The sequence below is a fragment of the Scomber scombrus genome, chromosome 9 (genome assembly GCF_963691925.1).
Source record: "Scomber scombrus chromosome 9, fScoSco1.1, whole genome shotgun sequence".
NCBI lineage: Eukaryota > Metazoa > Chordata > Actinopteri > Scombriformes > Scombridae > Scomber > Scomber scombrus.
In genome coordinates this window covers 8,051,578-8,069,205 of record NC_084978.1, presented here as the reverse complement: position 1 = coordinate 8,069,205, position 17,628 = coordinate 8,051,578, and the positions used below count along the sequence as shown (strand labels likewise).

The 17,628-nt window shown below is 37.8% G+C and overlaps 1 protein-coding gene across 5 annotated transcripts in view; it reads left to right on the top strand.

Annotated features, from left to right (window-relative positions):
- gria2b (glutamate receptor, ionotropic, AMPA 2b) overlaps positions 1-17,628 on the top strand; it is a 49,667-nt gene that overhangs the window by 27,729 nt on the left and 4,310 nt on the right. For all 5 annotated transcript variants that reach the window (XM_062425117.1, XM_062425116.1, XM_062425118.1 and 2 more), the window contains exons 4-13: positions 5,845-6,041; positions 7,551-7,604; positions 7,730-7,888; positions 9,722-9,889; positions 12,563-12,667; positions 12,808-12,915; positions 13,228-13,434; positions 13,601-13,968; positions 16,409-16,607; positions 17,210-17,457. In XM_062425117.1, coding sequence (XP_062281101.1) covers positions 5,845-6,041; positions 7,551-7,604; positions 7,730-7,888; positions 9,722-9,889; positions 12,563-12,667; positions 12,808-12,915; positions 13,228-13,434; positions 13,601-13,968; positions 16,409-16,607; positions 17,210-17,457 — 1,813 coding nt within the window. The remainder of the gene's footprint in view (positions 1-5,844; positions 6,042-7,550; positions 7,605-7,729; positions 7,889-9,721; positions 9,890-12,562; positions 12,668-12,807; positions 12,916-13,227; positions 13,435-13,600; positions 13,969-16,408; positions 16,608-17,209; positions 17,458-17,628) is intronic.

Below are 17,628 nucleotides of genomic sequence, written 5' to 3'. Positions count from 1 at the left end.
TGGAGAACAATGCAGCCTCCTGCAGCACAGAGGGACCATCCAGCACGGAAAGGGAAATCTCTCCCACAGATAGAGTTCATTCTATTTTAATACTGCTACTGCAATGAAAGCATAGAATTAAGACCTCAACAGTATCCAGTTACAGTGAAATAACAGTATCATATATTTTCTGTCTTTCTCCTATAGAAGAAAAATTACTCTTTTTTTATTTTTACACTTAAAGGAGGAGTTTTGTGATCCCACTTAAAGAGTGTTGGAATGATACCTGATGAAAGCTCAAAAATGGCTTAGGTGAACATTTGAATATATAATACACTAGCTTAGTAATAGGAATTGAATCTGCTCTGAGAAGTCGGATTATTACCGTCTATACAGTAGTCTTGAGGCTGAATACAGTTAAGTGCCAGTGGTGCATGAGGAATTACGTGCTTTTCCACTCTAACTTTCTACCATTTCTCAATGTTTTAACTATCCCTCTGCACCTTTTTCCCCACGTGCAAATACTCTGTCTTCTGTTCATCTATCTACAACATCTCCTTCTATGTCTCTTATGCTATACTACGACCCCATCATGTCCTTCCACCAGCTCTCCCAGCATTCACTGCAATGTCTTCCCTGAATTAACTACTGCCCCCTTCCAAAATCAGCGGGCAGATTTCAACTGTCTCTTTTAGATCATCTTCCCACTAATGCTAGCCATGACCTGCTATCCCTATACTGTACGTCTGCAATGGCACTAAAGGGCCTGTTGTGCATATTTCATCATTGCATGGCTGTCTAATTAGGTCAGTGTGATCCACTCATTCCCATGGCAACCGAAATGTGGAGAGAGGCAGAGAGAGAGAGAGAAAGAGAGAGAGAGATTGTAAGTGACTGAGCAGGTTGGTAGATGATGCAAGGATGTGTGTGGGTGTTTCTCAGTCAAAGAGAGAGCCAAGGGAGAGGAAGCAATCGAGTTGCCACTGGTTATGATGAATTCTATTAGCACATTGAAACTAATGGCTGAACCAACACCACCATTGTCAGCTGTTGTTAGTAAGTCAGTTTAGATAATGGATGTATATCTGTGGGTGGATAGGCACTTGAAGTGTTTGCTTTTGCATCCCTTTGGTTTCCTGAATGCAGATGTATTCACAGTCAAATGTTTAGACGTAATGGGAAACAAAAAGTAAAGGAACACAAAAAGTGAAAGAAAAGAAATGAAAAAAAGTATTCTTTTTTCATAACCTAGGTCGGTGATCCTGCGTCCCTAGGAATCAAATTGATATTGGACTATTCTTGGTCTCGCACTTTATGTTCAATGTACTGTTATCTATGCCATTGCAGAATAGTGTGCCAGTGATCAGTGTTGTTTCCAGATGTAATATGCAGGTGTTACTGGTGGACAATCTTTAAAATCCGACTGTAATCTACCTGCCCAGAACAAACAGTGGGCAGACAAAGATAGTAACTATCTTTGAAACTGCTGGTTGAGAAATATAATAGGCTTAGATTCAGCAGCAGATGGAGAGAAACACAACTTCAAACAAATGCTTTTTTCCCTTCTGCTTGATGTGTAAATAGGCATCTGTTTTCTATCAAGTTCATCATATCAATTTATAAGGTTATAATATGTCTGTGGTTGGTTCACAGCTTGTTTCATATGCCCTCCAGAAATGAGTTAATGCAGGTTTAACCAAGCATAACTATTCCTTACTTTAGCCGTGCCTTCATCACAGACTTGATGAAGGTCTTTCTCTCATCTGTCACCATTTTGTAATTGCACATATATTATAGGAATAAGGAATTGATAATAACATTTGTGTTAAACATTAAAAAACATTTTCTCTGAATACAGTATACCCCTGAGCTTTACCAAACTGTCCAATATCAATATTCATGGCTGGCAATAGGGTTGTATTATGATGCCATTCACCTAAAAAAAACAACTTGCACTTTTCTTAATTATGTCTTTTATCATTTAACATTTTGATTGTTTAACATGTTTAGGGCCCTGTTAGAAATATTTTACTCAGTTCAAAATATTGCAAAAGTTATGGACAACCATTAGAAGATGAGCTCTCTTTCCTTATTCCTAAAGAATAATAATGGACGATAGGCAATCACAAAATTCTGCACTCTTATAATTCAAACACAGACAATAACCACTTACCGATTGATGTAAGTGGTGCTTCAGTCATTATTATGCAGAAAGTGGACAGATATACCTTGGTAAAGGATGTTGGACCTTTACCACAGCAGATGACTCAGGAAACAATAGCTTGAAACAAAGATATTATAGTTAATATGAGACTACATTTGTAGGTATTGGGTTGCTTTTCTTTATGCATTATTTATAAGCCTATTCTTGACACATTTGAATATTTTTGCATCATATTATGCATATGCTCATATATTCATATACATAAACTCGCTGTGATGTTTTTGATCAATGAGCATGAAGTTAAGCTTTTACAGTCAAGGCTGCATATGCGATCACAGCCAGAGGAAAAAAAAAATCCTCCAACTGGGGAAGTTTATTGTGATTCCCATATCACAGCTGTGAAAACTCCTTTGTTACTGTATGTCAAATGGCTGAATAACAAAGATGCTACTTTGGCTGGTTATTCTCAGTTGACTTTTTAAATCCAGGGCAATTTAGGGGTAAATGCAAGGTCACATATCATCTTTGCTTTCTAGCACAGTGGTAGCTCTGTGCCAGTTTGGGTAAATGGCATAGAGTGGGCTTTGAGCCAAAACCTAACATATGTTTCATTCTAAAGAGAAGAGATAATAAAGCATTTTTATCCAAGGGGAATATGCATCATACAGTGTGAACTGCAGAGGAAACCATAGACGCCAAGTCTCTGCTTGAGTCCTGGAAAATATTGTATTGTAATTATATGGATAGAGAGATCATGTAGAGAATGTGCAACAAATTGGAATATTAATGTAAAATTATTAGAATTATGTGTCCAGTGATATACTTAGCTGAAATGTCAACTTTATATGTTTATAGAGTTAAGACTATGTGGATATTATTACTTTGGAAAGGACAGTTACAGCTTCTGGATATGCAACCAGTACCAATGCTACGGGACTCTGGATATGGCAATAAAAATGACAATAGTGATCCCATGAATTTTCATTTTTGCACCAACAGCAAGGCAAAAAATGTCAGTGTGTGTTAAATATACACACACACCAGATCTATTGGCATAAAATGTTGTACAGACATCTGTGGTTCCCAGACAATCTGTCGTAATAACTTTGTTATGCTGCACCACCAAGAAGTTGACATTTGTAATTCTGAGTGAAATAGCTTAAGAATTATTGAATGAACTGCCATTAAATTAGGCACAAACATTCATTATTCCCTCAAGATCAGTTGTAATGATTTCAATGACCCCCTGACTTTTCTTCTAGCATCATCAGCAGGTCATTTTTCTTTTTTTAATTACTACAATAATTTATGAAAAAGTACCTGCAAAACTAATGACATTCCCAACAACTTCAGCTGCATTGTGTTCAGTGCTGAATGGAAAACTCTACAATGCTGATACGCTAAAAGCTAAGATGGTGAACAGTTACACTATACATACTAAACATTAGCATGTTAGCAATTTAATTGTAAGCACGATGGCATGCGCACATTTAGCATTAGCGCTTAGCTCAAAGCACAGCTGTAGATGTGACAATCCTTTGTGGCTTGACTTGGAAAACTGAGTTTATGAGTTCATCAGAATTGTATAATTAGATCTCAAATATAATCCTAGTCAACAATTTAAATGAACAACCACCAACTATGAAGCTGAAACAAACTTTTTTCTTGACCACAGTTTAAGTAGTGGGTTAAAAAAAAATGCACAATGTAATGGATTTTTTAAATTTCATTTTTATAATTATAACTGCACTGGTATAGGTATATTGTACAATTAACAGCTATCAAAGTAGATGTATTTTATATAGTGTTTAATTTGGTCAATATAGAGTACAGTATTCTTGTTACCGAACGTGTGTAGGCACTATTTTTCTCAACTTTGGAATACATGTTTGTTTCTTATGAGTAGAAGAACCCATAGCATAAAAGAACTGAAATGTGTAGCCTTCCAATTATGATGATGATTATTCATTTAGATAAGACTGCTACACCAGAGCCTTTGATTATTTGAAATATTGTAAATACTATTAAAATATGAGAGACTAAATTAAAAACCCTTATCACCTAGTATATTAAACATTTTACAATAACACTGTAGGCCTAACTGAGTATATTATATGTTTACTATACATAATACAAGGACAGCCCCACCTCATATATATATTTCAAAGACAATAATCACCTACATTTATAATTTAACCTTAACCATTAATATAGAATCAACATTTGCTTGAATATTTTGCTTTTGTCCTTGCACTATCCTCACTGTAAATCCTGATGAATTATAATTATCTCTTTTAATAAGCATTGATGAAACAGTCAAATTTAACCAGACCATAATGACCTTACTGTAATTATGATGTATAGTTCACTCAGATAAAACTGCAAGCCTCCATTTTCCTCCACTTTCCTCCACACCATCATAAAACCTCTGCTGTGTCGCATGAAATTGATTACATCTGTAATTCACCTCGCTGTAGCAAGGCGGAATGAAACACTCAACCCTTTTATCAAACGCCTTTCTAGCTGCCCTCTGCAGACCAGGGATCAATATCAGCAGAGACTCAGCTGTGAAACAAGATAGAGAGAAGATGATAGGAATATAAGTTAAAATGGAAAGTGTGGTCAGTTTTTGTCTTTAACTCATTACACTACAGAGCAATAGACAGGTGAAACATGTAATTAAATAACTCAGACACAGCAGCGGTGCCTGTTCCTCACTGTATCATTTTTAGACAAAGAACAAAGCCAAACCAAGTGAATCCAGAGGAAGATACCGTATTGATGTAAAGGCTGTTTTATTATCCCACAACCAATATCACGAGGAGCAGAGTTCGTTGTTTCAGGTGTGATTGAGTACTTTGTGCAAACACTTAGGAGTTTCCATTGTTGGGAAGCCAGTGAGGGATTGGGGGAATGGGAATTAGCAACAACTTTGACTATTACATGGCATTCTTGAATTTGGAAATGGCAATTGACAAAAGAATCTCCACACGAGGACCACTTACCGGTGATTAGTTTGTTATGCAGCTCTGCAGTTTTGCAAAGTCTTCATTTGCAAAACATTTTCGTAGTTTTCATGGAACTGTAGACATTTAAACTTTACAATATGATTGAAAGCTCCAGAACGAGTGGGACCTTGACTAGGGAATGCTTCAGAAAGTTGCTCAAAAAAACTCTCATAAAGCAGCCATAAAAACGGCTTTGTGTTGATAGAGTCAAGTGTATTGTTAGACACACTTCCCTCCCACATGTTGGTCAAGTTCGTGCCAGAATACCTGTGACTCATCCAGATGAGCTCTTTATATAAGGCCCTGAGTCGCTGTAAAACCTCCACAAGCTTTGAATAAGCAATCGGTGAATGCATTGCAGTGATTCTGCAATAAAAGAACTACGTTCATCCATGTTGTTGAATGCGTTTTGTCTGCCACTTATTCATTTATTTTCACATTTTTTTGCTTGTCCCTCCTGTTGTGATGTTGCTTTTTTTGCTATGATTAACCTCATTTGTGGCTGCCTCCAAAATGTGTGTGTGGTATTTCCAATAATGAATCAATGAATAGGGTTTATACCCAAAACACCCAAGACATTACTGAAAGGCTGGTCTAGTGTTTTTAAGTAGGATTTCAACAGATACCTCTAAACAACAGCAAACAAATCAAAGTATGAATTCAGTTTTAATCCCACTTCAATTCTTGTTTCAGGCCTGACGACGCTGCAGGTTGTTCTGGACACAGCAGCAGAGAGGAAGTGGCAGGTGACAGCCATCAATGTGGGGAACTTGAAAGATGAGAGGAAAGATGAGGCCTACCGCTCGCTGTTTCAGGACCTGGAGAACAAGAAGGAGAGGAGGGTGATCCTGGACTGTGAACAGGACAAAGTGAAGGACATCATGGAGCAGGTACAGTGTAGACTTTTATCATCAGTCTGGTATGCTGGTCCAGAGGAAAACAATCACAGAAGCAACAATATTCATTGTCTCATACACATTTTGTATGCAATGCCAGTAAAACTGTGTTAGATACATGCTGTATTTTAATTACATTTTTGATAAGACCTTTTTCTCCCTTTTTTAATAATGTAGTGTTGTCTTAGAACACTGATTTTAGCAAACACATTTTCTTTATAATTAAATAATTTGTTTTCCTTTTCTGGTTGTGATTTCAGGTTCTTTAAAATGTGGTTAAATCAGGATCCTCCTCACGTTGCACACACCCAGTCAAGCCATCAGACAAATGCTAATGCTAACTAACTACAGGGTATAAACTGTATAGAAAGTAAAGCTTAATTTTATCCTATTAAAACTAAATTAGCGCGCTCTAATTTTAAAACATCCAAGATGAAGGAAAAATAAATAGTATCTCATTATGTGAGAATGCAATGGCAAGTGTAAATAGCAGTTGGAAATGATCAGCCGTAATAATAATTTTAAGCGAATGCAGAATATATTAACCATTGTCCTTTAATTGTTCCAGCAGGACAACAGTGATATTCAGACAAAATATATGCATCTGATGTAGCACTTGGAAAAAGAGCAATGTCACATGGACCGGGCAGTCCAGCAGATGTAGAAAGGCACAATAACAATTATACTAATTGTTCATTTAGGCTGTAAACAAAACTGCAATTAAAGGAAAAACAGATGCACATAAACAGGTTATTTTTACATCGTTTACCCATGAGAGAGTGTTATCGATTAGCATTTAAAGCATGCATGTTTAACAGAGTGCTGAATGAAATCAATGTCTGCAGCCTCAGCGCCTGTTTATCAGGGAAAAACAGCTTCCGTCTGGGTAGAAGTTTCTTGCTTCATGTCAAAGACATTTATGTCAGAGATAGAAGACGTTATTAGTCAAATCTGCTTCCTGAAAAACGCTAGTGCCAGTCAACAGTGGGATTAGTTTCAGGTGTGTCATTTATGTGATGCACTGAAATGGTCCATTGCTGAGATATTTATTTTTTTCCCCTGTCGCTTTACCGATAACGCTTTGGAATAGAATATCTCTGTCTAGCAGTATTTGTGACTAAAGACCACTGTATTATTATTTTTTTTATTCAGTGATAATGGCCAGGACTGTCAGCCATGTTAGGGTTGATAGTAGCAAATTATAATGTCTAAATGTAATGGTACATTTGTATAGTTTGGATATCATTACAATTATATTTATGATTGTTTTATCTCAATCTGTCACAGTCTTGGTCTAACAAGTAATTTGTCCTCTTAGATTGCCAAAAATAATAGTGACAAAAATTGCTACCTTTGAAATAATTGCCAGCTATTAAAACTGTGTTAGCAAAGTCAAACTTTTAATAGGCTTGTATTAAAGTATGTTGTTATAATTATTGATTTATTCTAGTGGAAAATGTCTTACACATCTCTTTTGTATATGTCTGTCTTATAACCTTGCAGGTCATCACAATTGGAAGACATGTTAAAGGATACCACTACATCATAGCCAATCTGGTAAGTGCAACATGCTTCTACATTTATTGAGTGATTTATTATCACTTTCTATGTTTCTTCAGTCCCTTTACTGTTATACAGCAACCATAGAGACATCAATTGGGTTTCCATTTCTGTGTTTTCAGGGTTTCATTGATGGAGACCTGTCCAAAATCCAGTATGGTGGTGCCAACGTTTCTGGCTTTCAGATTGTTGATTTTGATGATCCTTTGGTGTCCAAGTTTGACCAGAGATGGGAGGCTCTTGAAGAGAAGGAGTATCCTGGTGCTGACAGCAAAATAAGGGTGAGTTTAAGCATGCACACATGCCTGCATGCATCTGCAGATACTCATACAAACATAAGCTTATAAATTTGCAGGATGTGATTGTTGCTTGAAAACATCCTTGTAAGCACTTAAAGGTACCGCAATAATTCTCATGTGTTTGTAACTTTGAAGTAAATTCTGCTGTTTCTATCTGTGTCACTCACTTGTACACATCATAAGCATTACTAAGCACATCTCTCAGGACATTTTCTTACACTGCACTGTTACACAAACCTACATTTTCCCTTGAGTTGAGTCTCCTGGGTTTCCCGTCTAGGCTTCTTTGCTAGAATTATATAATTGTATATGTTTTAAATGTAAATAAAGTAGGATCTTTGGCTACTGAATTGAGAGATAATTGTATTTACTGCATGCACTACCCCTTTGATGTTACTAATATACGATAAGCTCTCTGTCAAAACTGAAGTTTACCCAATTCAGTTCCAATGTATTTATGCAGTCCCAAAGCAAAGCAAAAGTTATCTCAAGTCATCACCCACTCTTTGTCTCTAAATCCTGACACTGTTAATCAGCCATGGCCAAAAATATTCTCCCACCTTTTGTCTGCAAAATTGTCAAAGTTCAAGTTTCTTTTATTGCCACCCAGCCAGTCTGCTGCCAGGGGTTTAAGTCAGGGTGTAAAATCACTCTGACATTTACTACACAGTATAAACTTTAGTGCAACACAGAACATAAACACAAGATGACTAAAAAAGAGAACCAGCACCAGGCATCTATTATATGATACGCACTATAATTATGACAAGATGCAGAAATGACAGTGAGGAAATGAGCAGTGGGTGTGGTGTGTGTGGGTGTAGAATAGGAAACTTTATTTTCAAAGAGACTAATGATGTAATGGTGATTGGGTAAATTTAAGATTAAGAGTTTAAACATCAAGAGGCAATGTCAGTCTATTTTTTTGTTTCCTGTGTCAACTATTGTTCTAGCTCTAAAAAGTGGATGTTTAGATTGTGCTTGGGGTCCCTGCTTTGACTTCAGACTTGACAATTTCATAACGGTATGCCTCAAACCATCGTACACAGTATTAAGATACACGAATACTGTTGAGACAAGTCACCAAGTTATCTGCAGTGGAGCAAAGAAACTCATTTCTGCTAATTACAAACCCGCTGTTTTGCCCAAATGAAGTCTCTTAGGCACATAGGAAGTGAAAAAAGAACATTTGGAAGGAAATAAAACTGTCCTGGAGTGTTCTGTCTCACCAGTATTACATGTTTTGCGTCTGTAATTTCTCTGATGTCCTTTGATTTGAAGTAATCTTTGACTAGCCAGGCTGGCAAACACAGACATGCTGTACTCTCTTCACTTTAGTCACTTCACTTTTTATGATGTCTCAGAGTTTTAGATCAAATATTTATCTCTGTTTCTGCTATTTGAACATGCCACCATGTAAAGTTGCATCTTTAAGGTTATAGATAAGGCTTGCAATATTCTCTATTCTATGTTATTGTTATTGTCAACTAATTCAAAAGGGCCAAAACTATGCTTTAGTCCATCTCAGAATACTTTGTGAAGTCTGTAGGCTACTTTGTCTACAGTTCTCAGCCCCAAACCCATTAATTCCTGCTTAAGACATGAATCTTAATGGGATGTATAAAAGATGGACATTGTTTAGCAAATGTTAGTAAGAAACATTTATAATATATTCAGCCCTGTCCTTTAAATGTAGAATATAGACCTGGTTCACTGTATTTTTGGTTGAAGGTTAACTTTTGCATGAGGGCTGTTGTTTTATTGAGGGATTGTCACCTCCTATGCCTAACATCTTTTCCCATTGCTCTGCTTTAGTACACATCAGCGTTGACCTACGATGCAGTGCAGGTGATGACGGAGGCCTTCCGCTACTTGCATAAACAGCGCATTGACTTCACTAGGAGAGGTAACAATGGTGACTGCCTGGCCAACCCTGCTGTTCCCTGGTCTCAGGGAGTGGAGATTGAGCGAGCACTCAAACAGGTAATACACACACACACACATATTTCATACACATCTTTTGTTGGTGAACACTCGTTGCTGTGGTAACAGCAGATCTCCCTTAGGAAATGCACCAACACCCACAAAGGCAGAAAGGACTTCACAGAGATTGATTAAAGACATGTTTACCACGCATGTGCACACACACAGATATACTGAACACTATTCTTCAGAAAAGAAACAGAGGGCTACCCGCAGACTGTCATCTGAGCTTTGATGCAAGGCAAGATTAGTTTCACTCCTGCTGAGAAATAAAGCTTGGCAGCCAAAGTGAAGCCAAAGTGGTGTTTTTTTTTTTCTTTTTCTTTTCTTGCTTTGAAGTTTTCCATGGTATAGCTGATGTTCTGAAGTTGGAATACAAACTTGAGTCAGAAATATTCTGCCTGTTTAGCCAAGAACAAATATAGAACCTCTGGACTTTATTAATTCATATTCAGAAAACATTTATAGCTTTATATGAGAATACATAATGTATACCACGCTCAGTATCTCAGTAAAAAAGCTCCACTAAAAGTATGCATCAATACCCCTCAGATATACAAAACACATTTGACTTCCCTGTGATGTTGCACCAAGTGGTTGGGTCATCAATTTGGATTTTATAAGAGCAAGCAACTGACTGACAGCATCCACATACTGTAATGTTTTCCTTTTATCTCTATCTCTGTCACTCTGACTCATCCATCCAACCAACAATTTCTGTTCATCACAATCGATCAACCCTGAATTGATCATGGCAAGTAGATTTGGCCATGGTCCTAAGGAGGTTAGTTTGGTTGCCAAAGATTATGCACAGTAGTCTTTTGGCCCATACCTTTTTAAGACAGGTTTCTCTGAAGGCAGTAGCATATGTCAAGCCTTGTGAGAAGCAGAGCCACTCTGGACTTAACTACTATGCATGTGTCTCACACAGTATATGAGGCAGTGTTTCGCTGCCTTGCTCTCATCCGGAAACCTCTTCAGTGGATAGCGTAGGAGCAGGGTCCAAAGGTAGAGGGCTGCACCTGTCCTTATAGAACCAGGGGTTACAATATCGCAACCTTTGTTCTATCTCACACAGGCTCTGATCTCTATGGGCACAGTGGGTGGATCCTGATGAATATTCGCCTTGCGAAATGTCATCAGACTGACTAATTGAGTGTGACCCATTATAGGTTAGTTGCTGCAGCCCTCTTACTACTTTATTATCCAAGCCACTTCAGCGAAGCAATAGGGGGCCCAACCCAGCACAGTTAACATGAACATGAAACTGGGTGTAACCATGGCCTAACCTCATAGGAGTCAAAAACTAAATAACAGAAACTCTGAACACTTCATTCCCCAAGTCATCATGGAGCACGGCAGAATGTAGATTAATATTGGGGGAGAGTCAGGGGTAATACAACTGACAATAACATGCCTTAAATCACCCCTGTGAGCACAGACCCTGAAAAGGAGCCTGCCATGTCCAAGAGATAGAAACTTAACAGACAAGGCATAGACCAAGACGCTGCTGTACTAAATAAGGCCTTCAGTGCTGCTAAATCATATGTGGAATGTGGTCGGACCATTGTTGGAGGGTCCTTACCCGTAAACTTGGAAAACGCACTCACAAAACTGACTAGCTAGGCACTTCTTGGTTAATTAATAGCACATTAAGAGCTATTCAGTGCGCTGAATGGGGGCCGTGCATTCAGCATATGCACGTCCAGACCTCCTTACTTCTGAGTAATGGCATTATAGCCTCTCTCATTAATTCTGGAAAAGCCATTCATTACCATGAATTGTTCAGTGATGACAAAAGAGAAAATATAATAACCTAAATCTTACTCTGAATGAATTTTTAATCTACGGATGCACATCTACACTCTGCTTCATGGCCAATATGAAAAGTTCAGAGACTCTTCCCAGGCTCCCATGGACAAGTCAGAATAGCAGGGATACATATACAAGGAGAAAGCTTAGTGCATTGACCTGTTAGTTGGTTGATTGCTGTTAGAAAATATTTTTAGTGACTGCATAACAGTTGGGAGTCGCTGGAGGAAAATAATAGTTTATTAAAACTTTGTCATTTTTGTAGATTGTTGAGATATCAGAATGCTGCAACACTGCTAAAAAGGTCAGGCAGATCAAAAAACTGAGCATTTATACTAGGAGACAGGGCATTATCAAACCCTCAGGTTATGCAGGTCAGGTAGCCAGGCCTTATTTGAAAGAGAAAACAAAGGCAAGCAGAAAAATGAATACCTGCAAAAGTGAAGGTACCCACAATGTTGCTACAGCAGGTCAAAGTTGATGGATGTCTACATCATAGCCCTCACTTTTGCTTTTGCAAGTGATATCTGCTCTGGGTGAACTGTTGGCTTGTTTACAACATGTATTATTATTTAGCATTTTTGCCAACTTTGTAATAAACCTTAGTTTTACTTTAAACCACCAGAAAAAAACCCATTTTCATTTTCTGTAAGCTCTTACTTACTCTTCCGCTTATCTTTTTACATATTAATTCTCATCCAGCTACCTGTTTCAACCAGAATACAGTAAGACTAATTAGACAAGACACTATTAACACACACAGTGTCATAACGATGTTTTCATGTAACACTGCACTCTAATATGCTATGAAAAGCAGTTTGAAGATACTTTATTGTAACACTTTGATTTTGTGTCTTTAAGGTACGAGTTGAAGGCCTGACAGGAAACATCCAGTTTGATCAGCATGGCAAGAGAGTCAACTATTCAGTGAACATAATGGAATTAAAGACTAATGGTCCTGTAAAGGTAAGTTTCTGGATGTTCAACAATGTATACACACATACATACATACATACTGTATATATTTGTGTATGGTTTGAATATGACGTTTAAAGCACACAGCGTGTTCTGTTTTAATGACGTGCATTATGTATTTTTCCCGTCAGATCGGATACTGGAACGAAGTTGACAAAATGGCCGTCACTAAATCGGATGTCTTTGCAAATGACACAACAGGAATGGAAAACAAAACAGTCATTGTCACCACCATCTTGGTAAATATTTACAAAAATTACTTTTTTAAAGCTTTAATATATTACTGTAAAATTAAGTATAACCTACTTTAATTGTAATTCCAGCTTTGTGTAGTGCTTTGAATTTCACATTCAGATTGACAACTAAAATAACACTATACTGCTAATTTGTTGCCACAAGGATGTGCTTTGTTGCAAGACCAGTGCCCTCTTGTAATCCTAATCAACTGTCATTCTTGTGCGAAGCCCTTGTCTTTGAAATTGCTTTTTTACATTGTAATTCAAACCTCTTGTGCTGAACAGTGTTTTCTGTTTTTCGTCTCTGTCCTTCAGGAAGCTCCATATGTAATGCTGAAAAAGAACGCTGACCTTTTTGTAGACAATGACCGTTATGAGGGTTACTGTGTAGATCTGGCTGCGGAGATAGCAAAGCACTGTGGCTTCAAATACCAACTGAAAATAGTGGGGGATGGTAAATATGGAGCCAGAGATGCTGAGACCAAAATCTGGAACGGGATGGTTGGAGAGTTAGTGTACGGGGTGAGTTAACAAAAGGTTACTTAAGCTGATATTGTGTTGCAAACCTCAAGACAATTCTCGTTTTTCATAATTAATTTGTAGTATTTTGGAAGTTATGACCTAAAATGTAATCCCATCTGATAAGTACCTTTTTAAATCTTAGAACTTTTGTCTTTTGGTTTGATAGAAAGCAGACATTGCAGTGGCTCCTCTGACCATCACTTTGGTACGAGAGGAGGTGATCGACTTCTCCAAGCCCTTCATGTCTCTGGGAATCTCTATCATGATTAAGAAGCCTCAGAAGTCCAAACCGGGTGTCTTCTCATTCCTGGATCCACTGGCTTACGAGATCTGGATGTGTATTGTTTTTGCCTACATCGGTGTCAGTGTGGTGCTGTTCCTCGTCAGCCGCTTCAGCCCATACGAGTGGCACACTGAAGAGTATGAAGACGGGCAGATCCAGACCAATGAGTCGACTAACGAGTTTGGCATATTCAACAGTCTGTGGTTCTCCCTCGGTGCCTTTATGCGACAAGGCTGTGACATCTCACCTAGGTAAGAAAAGCAGACTGCCATGTTGCCTTTGGTTTAATTAACCAAGAATAAATATTGAATTAATGCATTTATAACTTCAAATGTAAATGTACTTCATTTCAAAATAATTCCTTAAAAATAGATTTTTTTAAAAAGAAATGAAAGCTGATATGCAACCATTTTATCCACCTTTAGTCGTCAAAGTGAACTTTTAGTTATGTTAGGAGTATGGCTTGGTTAGGCAGCAATCTGTCTAACACTTTGGTCCAGAGAAAAGTTTTGCTGGGTTTTTTGTCTCATTACTACTAACAGGTACAAATCACCACTTTTCCAGCACTTCAGTTCAATAGAGGATTAAAACTATAATGACATCAACCACAGTTCTACTTTTAAATTAATGCTTGCTGTTAATAGTAGCATTATCATACTTTAATTTTTTGTCTGTTCTGTGTGAGGGATGTCCTTAAAACTGCCATTGCACATGAAAAAAAAAAGATTCGATATATCTAAGAAAATTGCTCAATAAACCAATAGAACAATTTTCTCTCCAATCTTCCTCCATCCAACACAATTTTTTTTTAAATTATTTTAACCTAGCTCTGTGGAGAGTTGTTAGTTGATTGTTCCACCACTTTGTTCCAGATTGAAATATCAACAGCTATTTAGTGTTATAATTGTTTTGCATTATTAAAAACATTGATGATAGCTAATGGATAAATCCTACCGATGATGGTGATTCCCCGATCTTTCCTCCAGCACCACCATGAGGTTGAATTGTTTGGATCTTAGTGAAATGTTTGTACAGAAGTTGTATGGATTGCAATTTGATATCCATGTCTAGATGATAAATATGAATGAATTTTAATATCTTCTGACTTATCCTGTATAATGCCACCAGCTGTATAGTGCCAACAGTGAAAGTTTTCACTCCTGAGAAATAGCTCAGCATCTACTTGACAAATCGGCAAAACATGCAAAAAGTAATTACTTTCTCAGCTTAGGTGCAGTTTTTGTTTTGTGCAAATTAGCAAACAATGTAATGCTAACATACAAACCCAAGATGGTAAAAATGGTAAACATTATCCCTACTAAACATCAGCATGTTAGCATTGTCATTGTGAGCCTGTTACTAAGCTAGAGTTAGCTGTTATCATTTAATGCAGCTTAACAGAGACGCTAGAATGGCTGAACTCTTTGTCTGGTTCATACAAATCCTCCAGGTCCTGTTATTGTAATGTCTGCATTTATTTCGAAAGTGACTAAATTGTTCTCCTTGAAGGCATACTAGGCAGGACTTGTTGGTTGGTGTAAACACAACACTTAAAGTTCTCTTCCCCAGTTCAACGGGACCAGAGCGAGAGTGAGAGAGCAGCGGTGGTTGAGCAAGCTAGAGAGTGACTCAATAAAAGGCTAGCAAGAACAAAACAGTGAATCAGTTAAATAACATTTTTTGTTCTAATTGGTTACATTCTGAAGCACAAATAAACATGCCCACGCAACCCTGTGGGGAGGTGCCACATTGCCAGATTTTGTGTGAATGCAGCCTGCAGGCTGTTGTCTGTTGTGACCTCTCTGCTCTGTGTGTGTATGTGTAGCTTAGCCTTGCCCTTGGTCAAAAAGACACAGATAACTTTATACATGCATAACACAGACAGAGAGCAGAGGAGAGCAATGCAGACAGTGATGTAACCTGATCACTATGTTTTTATAGAGTCCACACCTCAAACCCTGCTTGCTGTTATTGGCTGGGGGCAACACACTCACTGCCCAAAGGTTGATGCTCAAAAATATCCTAAGCACAGCAAAATAATAAGAAAATACAGGCAGAGGGTAGGGTCTTTGGAGATACATACACTGCCAAACACTAGTGGGTTAGTAATGATTGATAGGGACTACTTTTATATACGGATGTACATTGAAGATTTAATAACTTGCAAGAGCAGAGCAGTCATGCTAGTGAGGTTAGAGTCATGTGTTCCACAGATATGAATCAACATGTGACCTGAACTGTCCTCTATGTCTCATCACAATGATGTGAGGAGTGTCAGGAGGACTCCAGATCAGGAGACATTGTTATGTATTACAATGTTACATTGTTTTTCTAACAGACACAAGCTCGTATTTCTTTTAAACATTTATTCATTTTGGTGTGGTCATGGTCTGCCGCTTATATCACAGAGGCATGTTATTAAAACTCTACACAGAAGATTTACTATCACGACATTTAGGCTATTATCAAGGACTAAAAGCAAGCTTAATTTGTTGGTGACATTATATAAAGCTTTTTGGTCTGTGAAAAAGACTAATAACAGGCTTTCTTGAAATACATTATCATGTAGTATGAAATAATATTTCATTTGCTTCAAGATGTATAAGAAAAGTGTCGGCCAGAACATTTTGTTGATATTGAATGATTTCTTTCTTACAAATGATTATTTATTTTCTTTTTTTTATCTAATAGATCTCTGTCTGGGCGTATTGTTGGTGGTGTTTGGTGGTTCTTCACTTTAATCATCATCTCCTCCTACACGGCTAACCTGGCTGCTTTCCTGACTGTGGAGAGGATGGTTTCTCCCATTGAAAGTGCAGAAGACCTCGCTAAACAGACTGAGATAGCCTATGGGACTCTGGACTCTGGCTCCACTAAAGAGTTCTTTAGGGTAAGAGATAGTCTCTTTCCTTTCAGCAGCTTTCTAATAAGCATTTTTAAAGAAGGTTATGTGTATTCATATTTGCAGCATCAATAGAATGTATTTTCTTCTTCTCAAGTCAATGTCAAGATACATCGGCCAACATTTTAATTTGGATTGAGCCCCAAAGGACGCATGAATTTAAAAAGTAATATAACACCATGGAAAATACCTTAATAATGAATTGATATTGGTATATTTGCGTTTTTCGTTTGAGTAGGAGGGGGTTTTATCCTTTGTCGCTGAAATCCATCATATTTCATTTGCTGAGTGTACCATGCAGAAAGTTAATCTTCCTTTAAGGAGAAAGAGTCTTGAATTTCCGTAGAGGGTGAGGTTTTGTCCCAATTATAGAATATGGGCTGAAAATTGAGTTTTGGAGCTTAAACATCTTGAAAAGTATTATTGAAGTCAGTGATGAAAAAATCAAAACTGAAAAAAACCTACCAAGGAATATACCGTTTATTAGAATGGTAAATTCATTCCTTCACATATAATGTTTCTAAGCTTTTATGAGAGAATTTACTAACAACAGGTTGTTTTTGTCTATTGTCTTTTTTTCCGCAACACAGCGCTCAAAAATCGCCCTGTTTGACAAAATGTGGACATATATGCGCAGTGCGGAGCCCTCCGTGTTTGTGAAAACTACAGCCGAGGGGGTTCTGAGGGTCCGCAAGTCCAAGGGGAAGTACGCCTACCTGCTCGAGTCCACCATGAACGAGTACATCGAGCAGCGAAAGCCCTGTGACACCATGAAGGTGGGAGGCAACCTGGACTCCAAAGGATACGGGATCGCCACACCGAAAGGATCCTCATTAAGGTGGGTGGAATAGTATAACAATGTGTACAATGTTGTTATAGTATCCCACCTACCCTGATGTAGCTTTGCTTATATGTCTCTGGTTTGTATAAGGAGATGAGGTAACACCCCTCCCCCTACAAAACCTTAAAAACCATTGCAATTTATTGTAAGTCGATAAATTGCAAAACA